The sequence below is a fragment of the Zosterops lateralis genome, assembly GCF_965231275.1.
Source record: "Zosterops lateralis genome assembly, chromosome: 3".
Classification (NCBI taxonomy): Eukaryota; Metazoa; Chordata; class Aves; order Passeriformes; family Zosteropidae; genus Zosterops; species Zosterops lateralis.
In genome coordinates, this window is record NC_139764.1 from 74336025 (window position 1) to 74357980 (window position 21956).

Sequence of the window (21956 nt, forward strand, 5' to 3'; positions counted from 1 at the left end):
ACTCTTCCTCCCACACATATTTCTCCTAGGGAGAGGAAAAAAGCCCACTAATAGCAAAATTCTTTCTCTTTCAGAAGATATACTTCTTTATCATAAACTAAAGACTGAATTTCCAAATCAAGAAAAAATACCTGGGACAGTTTTCCAACTATGTCTCCTTGAATTCTGTTAGTAGTCAGAAGACATCGCTGAACTGTGGTGCTTCCATTGTATCTACTTCAAAGAATCTATTTTTTTTTTAATTCCTTCTTATAAAATAGGCTGGAATATAACAAGTTGAACACATGATGAAGTAAGTTCTGTAGCAAATTCATTATTATACCAGCATAAAACTGTATCAAACAAAAATACAGGGACACTCAGAATGGTTTGTTAAGTCTAAAAGCACATATTACCTATTGCTGTTTGAAAGCTGCAAGTTACAAAATGATCAAACACTGGTGAAGTCAACAGAATGCTCTTTAAATACTTTGTCATTTAATGTTATTAAAATAATTTCTTATTTGCATACAGAATTTCATATGGCATATTATTTACAAAAGAGCTCAACATCATATAAAATTGTTTACATTCATTATAGGAACTTATTAATTATTCTGACTAAATAACACAAAATCAAACCTATTCCCTGTATACAATCTATCTTTAAATAAAAGTTCAACAACCCAAATATTTTCCACCTTTAATTCCTCACTGTCTTTTACTGTCACCTGTTACAACCTCCCTCCAAGGAAAGAGAAACAATTATCTCTGCTTCTGCCTTACAATTCCAAACTTTTCTTATGGCTGATAAAAGATCAGCATTGGCATGAACATTGTTAAACATTACTGCCTTTTAAATATGTGTAAAATTCTATTGTTTACATTACCAAAATCACCTTAACATTTGCTACTCTGTTACTGGGGTTCCATACCTGACCTCTTCAACTTTCAGTTGTTGCAATTTCAGGCTTGGACATGTTTATGATGAAGCTCACAGAATATGTGAATTGTTGGAAAACAGAAAAATTTGAATGGAGTAGAATTTGCACAAAATTTGCCCTCTTTGAGCATCAATTTTGGCAAGGATGGATGAATGACATTTTTAGTGAAAATAATGTTTTTCATCTCTTATTACTCAACCTTGATGTTATGCAAACATCCTGAAATTACAAACACAAAATCAATGGGTATTACTGAAGTAATAGAACTTAGATATTTCCCGTTTGAAAATTATCTTTGCTTAGAAAGAAATTAGAAGCATATATGCCATACAAGAATTATGGTATTAATAGTGATGGAACTCAATTTTTCACATTTTTGCACTTTCATGAATACAAACTACTCTTCATGTAAAATAAGGCTGGCAAAAAACTCGAGGGATGCAGTATTTCTGTGTATGAAGTTTATGTAGCAATATCATGAATTATTTTCAAGAAACTCAGAATAAACAGAACCCCACAAGTTCTCTCAAGAACTGATAGAATGCAAACAAATGCTTTTATCTACTATGGGAACTGGACTAAGCACTCAACAAGTCTGCTGAATGAACATCTGGTTTGTACAATAAGGCAAGTGTAACAGGAATTATCTACTCCCAAAATGCCAATGCAAAAGAGTGTCACCTCCTCTGGAAACAAGTTTCAAATGAACAGCTATTTTAGACATTAGCAGAATACATCAGTAGTATGAGTGTGCTGATATTCATGAACTTTCAGTACAGTTTGAAACTCACAGTAGTAGTGGGGCACTTCCCTTAAATTTATCAATATCCACTTGTACTCAAAATGTTTTTATTGTTGCAGTCCAGTGAACAGAAACTGGAAACATCCACTAATGATACCAGAGTAAAGCTGGCCTTTGTTGGCATGCTCAGAGTATCTTTCAAAACCAGTATTTGAAATTAGGATAGACAGGCTTATAGACACTTATATGCAATCTTTATCTCATTACAAATCCAAATCAGAGAAGTAAAACTATGAGCCTGTGTGTGTATGGAACAAAATACACTGTTATTTGAAGAGTAATTTCTTGAGGTCTCACATGAGAATGCCGAATAAAACCCACTGGTTTTGTATCCAAAGCGTCCACAACTGTGCTCTGCCACATCTAACACTGATGTGTGTTAAAAGTACCCTGTAGAAGTAACAAAATTCCATCTGCCACCATCATCCAGCAACTGTGTTCCCTGGTTGTGATTTTCAAACTACTAGAGGCCAAATTTAAAGTCTATCAGGTATTTTGTGTTGTCCCTTTTTTCAGCATAAAAGAATGTGCTGAACAACAGTTTTATTCCTCTGTTACAGAAGATTTCCTAGGTCTGAGAACAAGATCTTTGATAGAGGTAGTGATTTCCTGAAGCTCTTTTCGAATGCTTTCTGCTCCTTCCTCCTCTTCCATGTTATCTTTTGTGTCACTGTCTTCATGTTCAGTTTTCTTAGTCTGGCTGGTCAATTGTTTCACCACTAATCCTTGGTATTTGACTATCAACGAATGCTGATCCTGAGGGCAAAAAATGAGAACAAACCCACGGGATGTCAATGTTACAGAGAAGGTAGATGGACCTATAATTAAAGATGTAATTTTTTAGAAAGCATTGTCCCATTCTTGGGCAAAGAATTAGTGATACAGAAACGTATTTCTAATGAAGTATTTGACAACCTAAATTCTGAGAGACATTCAAAGAGACAGAAAACTGGAAGTGCATCCATGCTGCAAGAACAGGACAATTAACCACTGAAGCATGAAAGCAATGCAGTTAGTAAACATCACACACCAGTTTTGGCTGTATAAAATACAGAATTTCAATGTATTTGCTCTTGAAGAGGTACATCTTTCCCCAAAACTGGGTTAGAAAAGTTTAAAAATCAACTATGCTCTAGCTCAGAGGAAAGATGTAAAAATGTTCAGTTGTAAGAAATATAAAATCCCCCAAGACAGAAATGTCTCTATGGTTAAGTCTAATAGCCTAAGGACTAGTAACAGATTGATTTTTAATTTTATAAAAAAAAAATTTGATGACAGATCCCTGAAAAGATGGGTTTGCAAGGCAGAGGAATTGACAGATCAGAGGAATTGTATATTCTGTACATAAATAATGTTTAAACATGAAACCCAATGGTGTCAGGTTTATGCAGTAAAAGTAGTGTAAAGCACAACTTTGATGTTCTGTAGTAGAAAAAATGTAATTTCCCCTTAAAAAGCTAGGAAAGAATACCTCTGGGATCTTGCCACTTAGGAAATTAATGATCTGTGGTACCGATTTTCCTGGTGCATGAAGCATGCAGTGAGTTGAAAACTGAAATAACAATACTGATGTCAGGTGCAGAATGAGAGCTGGATCTTCTGTGACTTTGAGCTGTTCAATCAGAGCTTGTCTATGCTGAAACAGGACTTGCCTAAGGAACAAGAACATATGAAACAAAAAACATGATTCTATTATTCTATCATATAGTAGTTGATCACAGATGCTAAAACTTATTTAACATCAATTAATTTCCATTTTCTCTTCTGACCATTTATTTATGTGGAATTCCAAAACATTAATTAAAAAACCGCTATCACTGGCACAGCTCAGATTTTGAAAGACCCCTAGGGAATTTATATACTATATTGCAAAAATTAGTGAGCCAACAAAATTAGCTAAACGTGAATTCTCCTCTTCTTCATGGATTTAGAACTGCTTGACTTTCTATTTTTTGGTTAAGAAGTTTGGAAAGAAGGACTACCTCTTAAACATTAAGTATGACTGCTCCCATACTAACCATCCAGCATTTGTGCAGCAATATAGCCACATTTCATAGAATAAATAAAATTAAGGTACCTTTCCTTCTTTTTGTCTCCTTTTTTCACCATAATACCACATATATCCACTGCAGAATCAAGGCACGAAAGAAAATCTTCTATACTCTATTAAAAATAATATAAATATTTAATCTGTGTTTGCAGATTATAAAAAAGTTTAACTACTGTTCACAATTAATCACACAAAATATGACTGTGAATACACTTGATATAAACTATAAAAAAAAGAGAAAGCAACATGTATTTAGTAGAAGTTGGCTTTGTTCATCTTACAATGGTTAAATATATACTTAAATACTAAACATATACTTAAATACTAACCCAAACTGTAATTCATTAGTCTTGGAAATAAAATTAAAAATGAATACATGTTCTACAATTATTTACAGATACATTTTTTATTAGGAAATGCCTCAGTACCACCTTTTGCACAAAAGAATTAATAAATAACTCTCTTTGTGCCTACACTGCCGTAATCTGAATGTTTGAGGGCTTTTTTTAATTTCTGTAATTTTATTAGTTCAGAAATACACGGGAGAACAAGCAAGAACTCTGCTAACAAAATACAAGAAACATTAACCACTTTACACTGGAGATTCTTGCTCAGTTTTCACTCTTGTCACCCGCCCATGAAAGGCACACTGGATTCCAGACAGCAGCAAGGAGCCAAAGGTGACTATCAGTATCAAAATGTAAGATCATCTTTCATCTCTGAAAATTCACAGATACAAAAACACACTTTCTCTCACTGCCTTACACAATTACAAAAGATTATTTTGCCTTCAACCTTCACAGCAGCAGTGGTTATGTACTACTCTATGTGTGTCAGCTATTTATGAGCTTTGTATTAGCAAAACAGAAAATCTGAACTTGATTAACTTTACCTTGCCATTCAGAGAGGTATGCAGTTTAGTTAAAGGACCTTTGGTATCTTCTGGCAGTTTACCTAAAATCTTGATTCTGCCCTGAATGGGACAAGAATGGAAATAATCTGTAATATTAATCATCCTTTTAGATGTAGGCATATTTCAAGTGAAGCAATTACTTACTGAACAAACATCACTGATCACTTGAGACTGTTAGAAAGGACCTTTTCATTCCATACCTCACTTGTGATTGTAGAGTAATTTTCTGTTGTCATCATTGACTCAGATGCCAAGAAGTTGAAAACCAGATTTGTGATGTCTGTACACAGAGTCTTCAACAGATGTTTGGCAAGGTTAGTCTGAGTATCATCTGTTAAAAGAAATAAGTGATTAAAGCAACTTACTATAGTTACCTGATTCCTATGATGTTATGACAGCGCCTTCCTAACTGTGAACTCTATCAACCGTGACTAGTATGAGAAAGTTATCTGGATACATGAAGGTAACATCCCTCATTTGCTGTGACATTCTTATGGAACATTGTTCAGTGAAAAATGTGAGCTTTCAGGTCTGCAAGAACACTTTAATGCATTGCTAGTATTTCAAAGATGTATACTGTATAAGCAGTATACTTGTCTCTGTACAATCCTCCTGAACCACAGCTACTGATCAAGTCAAGAATCTGCAAAGAAAAATTCTGTAGGACAAGCAGTTAAACAGAACGACAGCCACGTGACTTTAAGACTGAAATACTGGAATTTGAAATTAATAAAAAAGCTACAGAATACATGTCCAAGAACAAAAGCTAATGGGAATTAATTCCAAATATTCCAAAACACAGGAATATCGGGTTGTTTTGCTAGTGTTTCCTTCTGCTAGGAGATTTCCACAGGGAAAATTGTAGGAGAAAGCTGAATATAGCAGAGAATCTTGGAAATGTCTACAGTATTTTTCTAATGCTAACTTTTCTGTCACACCTTACAGAGTAACCCCCTGCAAAATGAATCTGACAGACTATCCTCAAGCAGCAGCTACTTTCAGTATCAAACCTATGAGGTTTAAACAGCAGCTTATTAGAATCAGGTGGTATTTTTTAAATTAGTGGCACAGCTGACAGAATAAAGTGAGCTTAAGAATCTTTTCCTTTTTTTTTTTTTTTTTTTGCTTTTTTCACCTAGACAGTGAAAAATTGGAAAGAATGCAAACACTTGGGAAGGAAAGACAAGAACACAGTTATCTTGACATAAGATATAACAGAATATGGATATGAAATAAAGAGACTGTATTTCAATTACTGTGCAAAGCAATGCACTTCAGCATAAAGGCAGTGTTAGGCATACTAAACACATCTCTAGCTTTTTCTTTTTAGATTTTCCTTTTTAAACTTTTGCTCCTGTCTGACCTTTAATGTAGATTCTGGAACAAATTTAACATCCTTGAAGGAGCATATTCCTTTTTCAAAGCATGTATTTTGTACCTGTGAAGTGCTTTACTCCCTTTTCAAATAACCGAATGTTGTTGTACAAGTTTGAGAATTCCTCCTGCAAGTCCTTCATTGCCTGTCTTCTGCTGGCTCCAGAGGAAGATGCTGAAGATGTAAAAACGGAACGCACAACTTCCTGGTATGTTTTTGTCAAAGGTCTTAGAACAGGAAAGAGGAAAGGGGAAGACATTGAGCAAAGTGTGAAAGTCTACAAGGTTTTCCCAAATATCAGCAATAGAGAAAACTACCTCATTATGTAGTGAATGACAGGGACGTGAATGTTACAGAATGGTGAGTTAAACAAAAAGCAAATGATGAAAATCAGAAAAAAATACCCCATGAGGAAATTAAAATATACTTAAAGGCAGGTGTTCTAATGTTATACTATGCTATCCAAGTGTATGCCAAGGTTTTAACTCTTAACAACTCATTAATGGGAACAAGGTGAAAGATAAAAGGATTTCCAGAAGCAATTCTATTCACAAACTTTCAGGGGTCTCTGGAAAAATTTCTGAAGATGCAGTTACTGCAGCACTCTAGTTTACTCAAGCTTGGCCATCACAGTCTTATCTTATGTCTCTTTTGCTCTGAACATACACATTCAGATCCTGTCTGGTATGGAACACCTTTTAAAAGAAGTTATTCATCTTTGCATAGCTCAGTTTGCTGACATAACTTACTACCCAGTTTGCATAGGTACCAGTGGAGACACAGATGCCAGGAAACATGAACACATACCAAAGGCTGTCCAGAACATGGGACTGGTGAAACTCCAGCATGGATCAGTGTAAGGAGGAGAAAATACACACATGAAGCTGAAAATGAGCTCATGGGACCATGCAGTGCTAAGCAGAAGCACATTACTGTTACTGTGTTAGCACAGCTATCTAATACATAAGACATGTGCAATAAGGAGCTGTACAGAAAAAGAATATTGTGGTTCACATCCATCACCAAAGCACTCTTTTCTATGCAAGAAAACAGACTGAAGTGTAGATTTATCTGAAGTGAATCAGGTATTTTCTAATTCAAGCTGAATTATTGAAATTACCTTTTTAGATGTTCAGCAATTTCTGTAATAAGCTCTTCAGGGCAATCCTGCATGCGGGTCTTTAAAACATCCTCAATTTCCTCTTGCGACATGAAAGGGAATTCCAGCTTCTTATTCCTACCTGTAGTGGCCATAAACAACACTCACTGAGAAAACATTCCATTTAGCATTGCTGCAATCACTCTGCGGCATGAGACACTGGAAAGCCTCGAAGTCCAAACACCACAGAAGAAATGCATTATCAACAATGGACAAAAAAGGATGATTATACATGACAGTTCAATTTTACACGTATGAAAAACTGACAAAATTTCTCTTTTGATCACTTATAAGTTTCTCTCATAGACATCTTTAGTGGTGTATGAGGATATGCATTTTTGGTGACATTTTCTTCAGTCTCCTTGGCCCATTAGTTTAGAAACCATAATGTCACCAAGACCAAACAGAATTTAAAGTGCCAAAACTGAAGAGAGTGTTCCCACTTGAAGGATTTCACAAGCCTGTTTTTTTTTTTTACTTTTTAAAACTCCATTTAGTAAAGTACACAATCATGTAACACAGTGTCCTAATCTTGAGGTTACAGTATAAAATCTGAGACATGATAAATTAAACCAGACACGGTGTTCCAGTAATAAAAGCAACTTATATGCATACAATTTAGTGCATCTGGATTTCGGTTTTGCACAAAACATGAACTTTTCCTGGGTGCTGTAGAATTTTTACATATAAGAATGAGATCAGAATGATGACAGAGAACCAGAAAAGGGCATGATCCAGATGCACCTTAAAACAGGGTTATTGTGCATGTAAGTCTGGAGATCAGTGATGTCCCTTGTTGTGCCACAGCAGTAATGAACATACAAGGCTTATAAACAAGTGAAAAGGGAGGTTAAATCAGGTTTTATAAAGGATCTTTTTACATTTGAATGGTTTCATCTGAGTTTAACTTGAGATCATGGTTCAAGCTATTTATTATAATACAGTAATACAAGCTTCAATAAGGGCAAAACAGAAAGCCTACACCGAAACCCAAAAGTGACTACTGAACATTGTTTACTCAGTAACTGAGTAGTCCTGAAAAACAACTCCATTTATATATGAACTACAGTACTCGGTGAGAGCAGTATCAAACAAAATCACTGCACTGTATTTCACACTTCAAATATCATGTTTAAAAGTATTTTTCAGTCAGTATTAAAAGTCTGGACACTACATATAAAATGGAAGCACATATTTCAGGTTCTACATCAAACAAAAGGTAGAACACAGTTGCTTCATTTACAACCACTGTTTGCTATAAACGTACCAATGTTGGCCTTTACATAGCAAGCATTGATGCTCCTTCTGGTAATAGTGAAGGAAGAGAAATAGGCACCAATAAGGAGCGATATTAAAACTATCAAAACATTAGTTTGGACTGTGTATTTTATTCCTATGAAGAAAAAAAAAACCTGTTTGATTGCTATGACTTGTTAATTTAGGCCATTAGTTTATCATACACTATGCAGCAGGTTACAAAATTGAGTGTAACATTCACCCCAAAACCTACAGCATTCCCTACATAAAAGAATAAATATAAAATGGTATTATTCCCTTGACTTAAATTGCCTTTTTAAAGACTAATTCATACCATTCATTGAATATGTAATGTCCATTTCATTTAAATAGCAACATCAGATCTACTGATACAATTTTAACTAGATATTCTCATCTTGACATTTTAGCTGACCTTATCTAAACAGTGGGGGGAAAACAGATGTAGAAAAAAAAGCAAGTAGTAAAACTGTGTTGAATAGATATGAATGGATAGTGCCTAAAATAAAATGACAAACCTGTGGCAGTCCCTTGTGACTCTTCATCACTGTCAGCATCCTTTCTTCCTTTCTTCTTGGTTTTCTTAATCTTTATCTCTCTGGCATTCCCACCACCTCCTCCTCTCACGCTTCCACTGCCCTCTGGTGGGGAATCATTTGCTTAGTACACAGGAAAGTTGTAGCACTTAAAAAGTTTACAATACCGCAGTAATTTATCTGTATTACTTGTTAATGCTGGATTGAAAACCACAACTTGATTCTAAACACAACCTAGAACACATATTTCAGAATCTTAGGGCCATAAGTTTTATTCTTAAGAAAAAAAAGCAACTGAGGCAAAGCTTTGTTTAAGCTAATGTCATCAACACACAAAAACTCTAACATCAAATTCATATATTAAGGAAAAAAAAAAAAGTGTAGTGTCTTTCCTCAGCTAAAAATAGATGAGATTTTAGAGTCCATAACGTAATAGGGGATCTTCTGTCAGCTGGAAATAGCATCTTAGTGAGCATTTAGCATTTTTATTCAATGATGCTAAATAACTGAGTTTGTAAAAAATATTTTAGCTAATGTAACTTTGTTAATTTTCAGAGAAAGAATCCTATGCATTTATCCAAAATATTCTTGGAAGCACACATTCAATTAACTAGAGTACTCAATCTTTTTTGACTTTTCCTAGATGACTATAGAGCAATGGGATGCTCCAGTTCTGATACAAGTAACAAATTTGCTCCGAAGTCCTGCAATCGATGTATGCAACGGCAGACAGAATCTCAATTTGCTATACAGCCCCTCTCCACAAGGCAAGCTCTTCTGTTCTTTGTTCCTGTTTTCACAGCCTCTTCTAATATTTTTCATTTGGAAGAAATCTAAACTCCATAATGCCATACATATATACACTATGCCTTGAGAAAGTAGGTGCTTTTTCCGTTTAAATATGGTGCAAGTTTTCAAGCAACTACATTATGTAACTACCATTGTTTAAGAAAAGGAAACACAAAGACTAGATGCTATTACTTAAAAAGCTAACTGCATCTGTTACACGCCATAGATGGATTTTTAAGCACCACTTTGAAGGAACAGCCAAACAAAATTAGCGCTTTTCACAAGCTTATTTGAAATGTGACTGCATTACAGTAATTAAATTACATAAAACTGCAATGTTGGGGTGTTTTTAGGTAATGCACATAACAGTCCATAAGAAAACATTTGAGGGTAGTGCTTGCTGATGGTGCAGCATGTTACCTGTGGGTATGAATTTGTCCAGACACATAGGACAGGCTCAGTAGAGTCTCACTCCTCAGAGGGCCGGAAACCAACGTCATTCTATTATGACAATTCAATTAAGGTTCCAAGCTTCTCTACCTTAGATGTGGCCTAGAAAAATCTGCCATCTCTTGTGGCTAGAAAAAGTTTAATTTCCATGTCAACTGAGCTTTTTCTTTTAAGAGTAGAGTGTTCTGTTTTTCAGATGAGTATATTCAATCAAGCCAAATGCATCAGAGCTCTGATTCTCTTACTTTCAGTGGCACAGTAACACTCTACAAGTGAGTTCAACATAGATTGCTCAGCTGTGTTGTAGCAGCACAAGAGCTACATGAAGTTTTTGGGATTCACACTCTTCAGACTGAATACTGTTTTGAAAACCAAAAAGATTTTAAAGAGTCAAACCCGTATTTTTATTCTTCCTTCAACTGAAATCTATTCCAAACAGTCACCACACAAATGGAGTAAGGTTTGGGATTAATTTAATCCAGAACATACTCAAAGTAAACTGTTTTAATCTCCAAGTAACTGTTACATGTGCAAACAACAGAAAAAGTTATTTTGGAATTAATATCTCAAGAGAAATAATAAGAATCATATTAATTTTCCTGGATCTCTGAAAAATGGAGACTAAAATTGTATCTATACTGTGTAATAAAACATGGCACAGAGGTTCCTGACCTAATACTGGTTTTATTCAGTCTTATGAGATTATATTGTATAAAATAAGAAATGAACAGGATTCTTTGTTTCTAAAAACAGTTACCTTGTATTTAACTAACTTGAGAGACCTTTATAGTAGTTCCCCTGCATTTCTAAGTCTGAAATTAGTTCTCATGAGCATAGCTGAGATGTATCCACATCCACAGTATAATGGTAAGCGGTTGGATTATTTCTTAAATATCTTAGCAATGGACTGGAAGCATTTAATGGACAACAAAATACACTAACTTTATATTTGAGTATTTCAAAGATAAAACAAGTTTGTTTTGGGGTTTTTTGTTTAAGCTGAATATTGATGTTTTACCTGTGGCTTTCTTTCTTCTTTCATCTTTTTTGTCTTTTTTATTGGCATATGAGCTCTCTAAACAAGAAGCCTGTTTTAAATCTTCTTCAGTGATTAAATTAACAGGGTTGTTCTTAATTTCCTAAAATGAAGAAGATGCACATCATAGCAAAAAGATACACACAGCAATGGAAGAAATATTTAAGCCATTTGGCCATTTTCAAGTACACTTATCAAACTTCATGTTTTCCAAGTGCAACACGAGACTTGGATTCTCACGCAAAACATGAGACAGAATATAAATTACACCCATTAAATACAGAAACCTGTTGTTCATTAGTTTTGCTTCTTCTCTAGTTGTATTCCAGATGAGATGTACAGAAATTTTAACAGTGACTAGCAAGTCCCATGAGCTTTACTCCAACACTCAACGTGCACTGCATCTTCACCAATAAAGAACCTACCATACCTTTTCTGCTTTCTGTTGCATCAGATCAGAGAAAAGGTCAGCACAGCTGCTTAGAAATTTCTCACTGACTGCAATGGTGTCATTGAAGACTAAACCTGAAGAGCTTTTGTTCAAAGATCTCATCACTTGCTGGAGCAAAATCCCAACATCTTCTTCGGACAATGAGCTGGGCAGAAGAGTCTAGGGTAAAGAAAATTAAAATACAATAGCCTTGTAAGTGGATAAAGAGAATAGACACAGGCCATTTGACATCTGCTAACTATTCAGAAAGCATTGCACTTTTCAAATTAAGCTAGTAATTTAAGAGTACACACTATTTTAAATCTTCTAACATGACAAATCCACATTGCTCTATAAATAGGTGCTACCTCTGGGCAAATGCATGGCAACTTCTTCAAAATGAAGCTCAACAGCTACAGAGTAACACCAAACACAGAACAACAGCAGGACTTAGGAGCAACAAAGGTAGTGCTACTTAGCCAGGACAAAGTGGCTAAGATCCCTCTGTTCACCAAAAGTGTTGTAAGCATTTAGTTTAGACATTTTCTCAAAAAAAAAAAAAAAAAAAAAAGCTCAACAGAAATATATTGCTCTCTAGCAGAGTACTTTCACACTAGTTTTGAAATAAAAGTTAGTCTTACATATCTATAAACTGATTGCCAGTATGTCCTTCCCCTGTTTTTGTTCAGATCAAAGGCAAATAATGCCCTTTTACTTGTCATTTAAATTAAAGAGAATTTTCCTCTTTGACAACATAGATTTTTATTATACATATGTGTGGTTTCAATAAAGTATCATTTGACACAAAAATAAGAAAAAAATAAAGAAATCAAACAACAACAACAACTGAAAGGATTGCTTACTGCTACATCTATCCAGTTTCCAGAGCTGATGGCTTCCTCCACAGATGCTTCAACTTGATCCACGATTTCTTGACCAACACAAGCTGCTCTCAGAAACAAGAGCTGTGTGGACTTGTATCTTTTTTTAATGTAGCCTGCTGGGTCAGGGATGCCAAGTCTATACAATGCATCAAATTCTGTAAAATAGTTAGATGTCTGTTAAAATTTAGTTCCCTCATACACATACAAGATCTTATGGGATGACTTTATTTTGAAAGCAGGAATGAAAGAGTTACACATATTTTTTATACAAGTAAATGCAGCTTTAAGCTAATACTGACCTAAAACTTAGTTCAGGACAAGCTACATCTAAATGTTGTTAATAGAAGTGTGCAGATTAAATTGTGGATGTGACTTTGACCTGAGTTTAGAAAAGTTTTTTTTTCAGATTCTTATACCATGAAGTTTATATTTGCAGTCATGTCTTTCCAAAGGATTCTAATATAGCCCAGTATTTACAATACATACAGTGTTCAAGTATTTTGTTCTCAACTCTTTAGCAGTTTATACTTAAGATGTGGGGAAAACACTCAAAGACTGAGAGACACTCCATCAGTCAGGCAGTATTACAGAAACACTTAATACTATCATTGTAAGTTATGGTGAACCTTTTCAATCTGCAAGAACAACTGCTACTTAGGGCCTGACTCTTTGGGACCATAAGGGGACATTCCTCTCTTTATTCAGATCCACATTTTCCCACATCTTATGGTGTTTCAAAACACCATCATCTAGCACCACTCAGCTTGAAGCTAGATAGAATTGTCTGGATTTGAATCAGGACACTAGTGCTACTCTCCAGTTCTACAAATATCATTTTGGAAAAAAAAAATCTTCCAGAGCACTGGAACAGCATTTTTAACTGTTTGTGAGAAATAGTTGCTGTTTAGCAGTATGATCCCCCCCACAGAAATACAGTTCACTGTGGTGAAGTAATACACATCATTATGAGCAAGACTGTCCTTTAGCAAAGGAGTATCAGCCACTGCATTGATTTCCACCTCTACTTGTGAGGCTTCACTCTAAGCACTAGCTATATTAAGGTAAGACCAATTACCTACACTAGTTTTAGAATGCTATTTTATCTGTAAGAATATAGATTAATTACCTAAGTAACCATTCTGCTTGAAAAAGGAATCCACCCATTTGTTCTGTGTTCTGGAATAGATGTCTGGAACAAACACAGCCTTATCCTGTCTCCCACCAACCACGGTGCCTTTTAGACGACCAGCATTAACAAGTTCTTCTAGCAAAGCTACAAGAGGAAAATAAATGAAGAGATGTTTCCTAAGTTAGTATATCCATTAATCAAAAGATAGTAATTATTTTCCCTGGTTTGTTTCTTCTTTTTTTTCCACCAATTAGTTTGTGCTTGTTCTAGTGAAACACTGCCAAGCTCTATCAATTATTTTTAACACTTATGAGAATTTCTTCACAAAAGCTCTGGAAATCAGACGAAGTTTCCAAAGAGTGAGCAACGATGGCAGGATCAAAAGATTTTTTATTGAACATATATGTGGGCAGTTCTAGCTTTTAATTTAAAAAATGCAGATACAGAAGAATCCTTCTCAGGCCAGAAGAGTAAAATATACTAGTGTTTTATAAATAATTTCTCCTTGAATTCGCCTGCTTGCATGTTAACCAAAATGGAAAAAAAAAATCTGAATACAGAAAATGACATGAAAAGTCATTACCTAAACTGCATAACAGTTACCAATAATAACCTCTGGAGAATACAAAAATACTGCTGATACAGAACATATTGGTAACTGGTGGTACCAAAATACTAAGCAATTCTTGATGCTAAATAAGATTTTTTTTCCATCTATTTAAGTTGCAGAGGAGTATCTGATTTGTCTCCTATGTTTTGCTTCTGTCTTTCTGTAATACAAGAGATATATTTTAAAAAAATCAGTGGCAATAACTGCTAATTCTGCTAATTTCCAGAGCTTTGCCAGATGGTTTTTTTTATACTCCGTTTATGTTCATTTCTATTTCATTAAAAGACAAGTTTTGCTCTGGAACAAAATATTAAATGGTATCACATGGCAAGGCTTCCTCCTCATTAAACAGAAGTAGCAGTCAACACTACAACATGCTTAGTACAGCACACAGAGGTTTAGCTCACTTATGCAGGAAAGTTTACCTGAAAGCCCAGATCCAGAAGAAACAGTGCACAGTAAATCATGATAGTTTTTGTCAGATATGCCCATAGTATAGATGAGCTTCTATAAGCTTGCAGCTATTGAACACAACTGCCACTAGCAAAGCTGAACAATACTTACACTAAAAAAAATGCAGCAGAAAGAGAAACTGATTTAAACAAGATATAGCTTTATGTAATTTAAGACAAGAGCCAGAAATCATGTTCTGCCGTGGTTCAGTTACATTGAATAAAATGGAATTTACAAGATGGAACTTATAAGACCAATTCTGGAAATAAAATTAGCTTTTCATACTTCCTAATATTTTAGTTGCCCTAGAAAATAGAGTCAATGTGCCTATTTCGCTTAAGCTATTCTCAGAAAATACAGATTAGCTCTCTGTTTGCAATTTCATCTTCTTTTCATTCAAAGTTTTTAGAAAAAAGAATTAGACTTTCCTAGAGCTCCACAAAATTGTCTGAAAATTCTATTAATGAGCCAGAGTCTTTTATGGAAAGAAGATGTCAGAAGAAAAGAAGTGAAAAGAAGGTATCAATTAAATTCTCTATTTTATCAAGTGCCAGTTCTAAAACTCCAGGGCAGAGGAGGTGCTCTCAGAGATTTTACAGACCATTGCTACAACTATATCTAGACAGTATTTTGATTCAAAACAACAGGATCCCTGTAGAACTACCATAAATTCTCATTTATTTTTAAAGGTGACCAAGCAGTTTGTAGTGTCCTATTAGGTCTCTGTCAAAGTCCAGCAAAGATGGTAAGTGCCCCTCTATGTCAGTCCTACATTAGTAACATAATGCTCAGAAATTAATAACATCTGTGATTTCCTTATGCTTTGTCATTTGTGTTTTAACCTGAAGAGTTTCTCATTTCTAAAACTACCTTTTATCGTAACTTCATGAGAGCTTAAGCTGAATAGCAGCATATCTATGTGAAAGAACCAAAAAATAATATTTATCCTGTCTAAACCCAAGTATTTATTAAATAATTAGCTGTTTGTAAACTATACAAATATTACACTGAACATCCATTTTTTTTCTGGAAGACACAGAAAACTGACAAAGACCACTTTCGCCAACAGCTACAGACATAAAAAGTAACATCACTAAAAACTATTTTTCAAGTTTCCAACATTTGTGAAATTGAAATGGTATCTCAGCAAATAAATCTGGCACAATAAAATCTGGCAGTGAATAAAAAGATAAAAGGCTCTTTGAAACTTATAAACTGCAGAGGTAATGAAAGACAATAAGAAAAACTAAAGAAAAAGACGAACAAATTCACTAAAAAAACCCCATGGAAGTACTAGAAGTATGTATTGTGATGATCACTGGTGTCAGGAAAACACCAGAACTTCAATTCACATTAACACTGTACATCATCAAAGCATGATGATGTACTTGAAGGACTTATCTGAAATAGACTGTAACCAAATACTGAAATTTGCTGGGAATTGACACATTATTATAATGCAATTTCACAGATTTTTCCTTTAATTTATGAAAACGTGGATGGCATATAAAGAAAAAAAAAAGGTGGAAATTTTAAACTGATGATGTGAAAGTAGAGTGTTTACATGATTTTATTTAAGGATTTTAATTTTTAATGAATAAATTTGTGGTGGAGAACAACAGGATAAGCAGAGAGATGCTACAGTGGAGCTAAAGCTTTTTGCCTGAAGGCAAAAAGACCCAATCAAGAGAAGCATCAAGGGATAGAAGAAGAGACAGAAAACCATTAAAGGATTTTAGAAGACCAGCAGCACTTGGTCAGCCAGCATAGAAGACTAATGATGCTTGAAGCAGCATCTTTGATAGCAGAGGGCACACAAAGTGACAAACAAGCAGAGCCTGAAGATTTCAGCAGCTGAATAGGGAATCTTTATGCACTTCTATTTAGAAAAGGAACTGCAGAAAATAAAAGCAAACGGTTTAAGGATTTGTTTTATCTCTCAGCATATAAAGTCATTTAACTAAGAGTATAACAAAAGCTTAGCCTCCATTATCACAGAAAAGTCAGTAAATAAAATCCTGAGCAATTAATACCACTTGGCTACATAAGGTCTGTCCCCTTTTGTGAGCTTCACTGATAAAACTGTGAGTAGCTAAGGGCAAACAATGAAAGAGATGAATAAATAAATACTGTACTTCTTGCATCATTCTGCCCCCAGAGGCATCTCTCATCAATAAATGTTTTCATTGCTTTGGATACAGAGAACATCCCTTTAGTTATGGATAGCAGGAAGCATTTGATACTTTCTAAACTAAAGGGAAACACATTGTTCTGTATTTCAGAACTAAGGCTCTATACTAAAAAGCTTCTTTGAAAGCACATTTTTAATAATGAAGAATGGATTTTCTAACAAGCACACAAAGTATTTTGAAAGAAACTCACAGTAAAGTAAATGTTCTTGAAATCCATACCGAGTGATCAAGTTACTTACAGGTGTAGGCCTTGGGAAAAAAAGAAAAACAAAACAATATAAATTGATTATATGAAACTGATGTGGAGAATCCAGAAATAAAAGAGGTTACTATAAATGAACAGAACTATGTCATATCTTAGCCTCAGGGTACTACACTGATGTTTAAAATAGCTTACAGGGTTTTAATTCTGAATTACTGTGAAGTGATAACACAAAAGCAATAATAATTATTTTAAGGGAACTTCTGCTTTGTTAAGTTTTCCTCTTCCCAGAAAGTAACACAAAAATTTATTGATTTAATAAGAAAAACTTATTTATAATCACCTGTAGCAACCACATCGATACATAACCAACTAAAGAGTGGTGGAGTGACAAGAGGATATTATACAAAATAACAAAAGAACTATAGATTAACATTTTCTTCAGCCAAAACACTGAAGTTTGTTGTATAGTGTATATTGTTATATTTCCTTTTTTTTTTTTCAAAGGAGAGTCTCCATTTCTAACAAGTGAGTCTAACATAACCGAGAATTGGTCCCAGGAACTGAACTACACTTAGGGGAATCTAATCATAGGTCTTTTTTTTCTTTTCTTTTTCAGTCACTAGTGAATCTGCCCCATAAAGATCTATGGCAAAATATTTTAATATGTGGTTGCAGGTATTGCAATGTACCTAGTAATGGCAGTGAAGAGCCCACGAATGCGTGCTCGATGGCGGGACACAAAGGCTTCTGTAAAAATCACCCCACGGTTTTCCTGGTCTAGTTGTCCATGAATAATTCTGCCCAAACGCCTGGATAATGCCTGTAAATAGAAGAATTGAGCTTTTCTAAGCCTTCCTCCATTAGATATATGGGTATTTAATGACAGAAAACTTTGCAGAAAACAGAATTACGGTTTGCAGATGCATCATGAAAACTAAGATTTAACCTTAATATTAATTTTGTACAAAATGATGACTTAAAACCATGGATATTGCAAAGATAAAGAAAGAAGGCTACAACCAATTCTGCATTTGCCGGGTTGGTGGCTTTCATCACCTGTATCAGGAAGTCTCCTGGAAGGTCGTAGACCTTGCAGAGTTCCGATATTGTCACCTGGCCAGTTTCCTGTAGTTTATCATTTATTTCTTCTGCTAATTGATCCAGATAACTCCTTTAGTAAAAACGAGAAGAATGAAAGACAACACATTAAGTGTGACATGCAAAGTCAACCTCAAGATCACATACTGAATAACTGACCTTTTTTAATATACCTCTTTCTGTTACATCTTTGCAAAAATAAACTGAAAGTTATTTTAAATGAATAAAGGAGAACAGTGTAAATGAAAATGTGTGTTTTAAAAAGCCTGCTAAGAAGGTAGCTAGTATTAAGAGGGGGTTTATACACTTGTATGGAAAATTCAAGCAAGATAAAGAGGAAAACATTATATCAATGAAAATTGGAAGACAGCTTTAGTTAGCAAGACAGGTCTTAACTATTTCAAGACAGCCAAGAACTTCAGATTCTTTGACAAGAACAGATCCTGAAGCTCAATCAATAAAAAGGACAACCCCATAAGAGTATTACTTCAGTGGAAGCAATGAAATAACTAGTTCAAACATCTTAGGCTTGTGAGGTAAAAGAGGTAGAAGGTTTGTCAATAGCTGAGGCAGAGAGCAAATGAGATCTGGCTGCTGTACACAAAGGCACTGGGTAAGAAATGAAGCCTCTTAAATGCAGGACACTGAACACAGACATTCAGCAGAAGCAACACAGGTTAGACATTATTTTTAGCCCGTGTTTATTAAAAAATAAATACAGTATAAATTATACATATTGCTCCTCAAGGTACTCACTCATTTATAAGCTGTCCCAGTACAAGCTGAATACCTTTTTCAGATTTAACAATGTCATTAGCTCTGTTTTCAATGTGCAGAAGGTCCACATTTATTACCTAAAAACAACACCTCTGATCAGAACTTTACATTGAAAATCATTCTTAAACATTGAGATATTAGTTATACATTCCAATATCTTGAAAAAAACCTGCTTTTATTTTGTTATACTATTGCATATAAACACACATAATCTGAGTTTTGGAATAAAGCAGCAATGCTTTAGGGAAAAAAAAAACAAAACCTCTCTTTGCAACTGTTACAAGGTTAAGAGAAACCTTTATAATAAAAAATACCAGAAAGCAGTAAGAGGAAATAGGAAACTGGCTTTCAGAAAGGTTTTCTGTTTCCAAGTAATTTTGCTCAAGCCTGAAGGGAAAATTAGACACAGAGGATGACTACTCCAGAACAAAGATTAGTGGAGACAAGAGAAAAATGACGGAAGAGGGAAGATTCACAGAGGCATGCAAAGTTAATTATGCATGCTCCTGCAGCTTTAAATTTAAATGATAACGTATTTCTTTTCTGTCTGCCCTCCTTAGTTTACAAAGGAAGAGTTCATAAACAAAAACTGTATATATTAGTAGTGATTTCAGAAGTCCTAGATTATCACTAAGCAGAGAAGCTTCAAAAAGGAAAAAATGGCCAGATTAAGTAATCTGCAGTGCCCTGACACGAGCTACCAGCTCTTCATAAAATTTGTTCTGTTTTAAAAAAATAACTTAGCCGGAATAAAACTAATGAGTTCCATATTTAGACTATGCATGGCAAAGAATATTAAGAAGTATGAAGATTTTATTACTGAAGTTACCTGTTGTAAGTCGACAATGTTAACTCGACCTTCAAGAAAAGTTAAAACACATTTTTAGTATATGAAACATATTTGAACATATTTAGAACATAGTACAGCTCATTGTGCACACAATATTTTATTACTTTTTTCTGTAGACCAATTAAACTAGTCCACAAGTATATAGAGATAGTTAAAACTTTCTACCTTTGCCTGATGCTACTAACAAAAAACCCAGCAAATTTTAATTCAGCCCAAGCTGTCTCACTGGTATGATACACAATGTCAAAACACAAACTGAGGTAAACCTGTGGTAAAAGTGACAAAATGGCTAATCTGTATGGACATAATGAGAAGTTAATTTTTCTCAACATGTGACACTGTGAAATTCACCCTTAAGTATAGCTCAAAGTACAATACACTGCTCATTAAAGTCAATGACAAAATGCTGTCTGAATAGTACTTGCTTCCTTATATATATAAGTCACATCCTCCAATACAGGTGGCCTTTCACAATGGCAAAATAAAAGACCTGTCAGTGACAATTTACAAATATTATTATCACTAATGGTGTGAAAAGAGAAGGACTTTGAAAATCCAAGACAAGGCCAAACATCTTGGCCAGGTACTAAACTTGGCCGAATTTCCTTTAAAAGGATTTTTATACAACTTCTATGTGAGAAATTCCACATGGGTGAAAACAAACCAAATAACATGTCTTGATACGCTTATCTAAAAGCTTGACACAGATCTGAAGTGAAAATAAAAGAGCAGCAGGTGAATTAATGTGTAGATGAAGCAAACTGACTTTTTCTCAAAGATTAAGGGTACTGAAAACTTTCAAATTCTTTCTGTAGCTTTCAAAAATAACTTCCAAATCCAAAGGAAAAAGCCACACTTACCACCACAAACCTGAAGCTCATCGCGGATCTCCTTACTAATCTGTGCTGGAGTGACATATTCCTTGCCATCGAGTGTGTGCACTACTTCCAGCTGCTTCTCAGCGATCAGCTTTGTGACAATTTCTATACAGTTCCGTTCTGACAATCTAGCAAAAGCAGAAGGAGTTAGCAGTTACTCTAAGGAAGTACTTGCTAAAATTACCTTTAAACTGACGTTTCAAACATATTAAACACAGGGAGTACAATGAAGATTGCTTGCAGTTGTTTGCAAATATACTTTTTCAGACAAAGAAATTAGTTTCTATATCCTGCTTATCACCCACCAAAGCATCCATATGGCTTCACTTAGGCGGGTCATCTCTCCAAAACTTTTACTCTCCTCCTCAACAGCTACCAGCCCTGTCAGCTGTGGGAATGCACAGCTGGCCAATTTAGGAACGCCTGTAATTAAAGAATTCGTGTCTATGATACTTCTGTGCGCTTTTTTTCCCCCTCATTTTTGCGCATTTAGGATTCATTTTGCTTTAACAAAAAAAAAAAAAAAAAAAAAAAAAAAAAAAAAAAAAGTGCGGGGAAACGACCTCAACTGGCCAAGCAGACAGAAGGGAGAAACCGATCAGCGGAGCCGTGACGATTCTAAGCAAAGCGAGCTTGGCTGTGACTACACCCTCGGTGGCTCCCTGGGCCCGCCCGCGCTGCGGCTCCGGCAGGGCCCCGGGGCTCCGGCACTGACACGGGGAAGGCAGAGCGGCCGTGCCCGGACCGGGGCCCGGGGGAAGGGGCGCGGCAGACGGGCCCTGCTCACCTGTGGGCCACCTCGGCGAACTGCGCCCGCTGGAAATCGGCCGCCAGCCGCCGGATCTCGTCCCAGGCCGCCGCCATCGCGCCGCGACACGTCAGCCCCGGCCGGGCGGGCAGGGAGCGGGGCCGGCCTCCGCCCGCAGCGCCCCCCCGCGGCACCGAGCCGCCCCTGCGCCGGCCCGGCCACTAAAAAGAAAAGCTGACCACGGACAGAGGAACAAAAAACGATTTCCGCAGCCGGGACTGGCTCCAGCAGCCGGATCCCGGCGGGGCGGGCACGGGAGCAGCTCTCCGGTGCTGCCCGCGGTGGGGCCTGGGCCGTGAGCCCGGCTTTCAGCGTGAGCCCCGCCGGGAGCCGC

The 21956-nt window shown here is 35.8% G+C and overlaps 1 protein-coding gene across 1 annotated transcript; it reads right to left on the reverse strand.

Moving 5' to 3' along the window:
* Positions 1 to 438: 438 nt before the first annotated feature.
* UFL1 (UFM1 specific ligase 1) lies at positions 439 to 21724 on the reverse strand. Its single transcript, XM_083857591.1, has 19 exons — positions 21602 to 21724; positions 20797 to 20942; positions 19916 to 19944; positions 19066 to 19163; positions 18268 to 18382; positions 17901 to 18031; positions 17197 to 17255; positions 13749 to 13895; positions 12602 to 12777; positions 11739 to 11918; positions 11291 to 11411; positions 9016 to 9138; positions 7184 to 7304; positions 6127 to 6290; positions 4889 to 5019; positions 4668 to 4748; positions 3803 to 3888; positions 3197 to 3377; positions 439 to 2481 (listed from the first exon to the last, which is right to left on the reverse strand). The coding sequence occupies exons 1-19, from the start codon at positions 21676 to 21678 to the stop codon at positions 2269 to 2271; spliced, it is 2379 nt and encodes a 792-aa protein (XP_083713717.1). The 5' UTR covers positions 21679 to 21724; the 3' UTR covers positions 439 to 2268.
* Positions 21725 to 21956: the final 232 nt, after the last annotated feature.

Bases quoted from the DNA above. Each gene is read 5' to 3' on its own strand.
- UFL1 (XM_083857591.1), bottom strand. From the start codon at position 21,678: ATGGCGGCGGCCTGGGACGAGATCCGGCGGCTGGCGGCCGATTTCCAG. The intron at 13,896-17,196 runs GTGAGTTTCTTT...TTCCTCTTGTAG, and splicing joins TCAAGAACATTTACTTTACT to CTTTGCTAGAAGAACTTGTT. The intron at 9,139-11,290 runs GTAAAACATCAA...ATTCCCCACCAG, and splicing joins AAGAAGAAAGAAAGCCACAG to AGGGCAGTGGAAGCGTGAGA.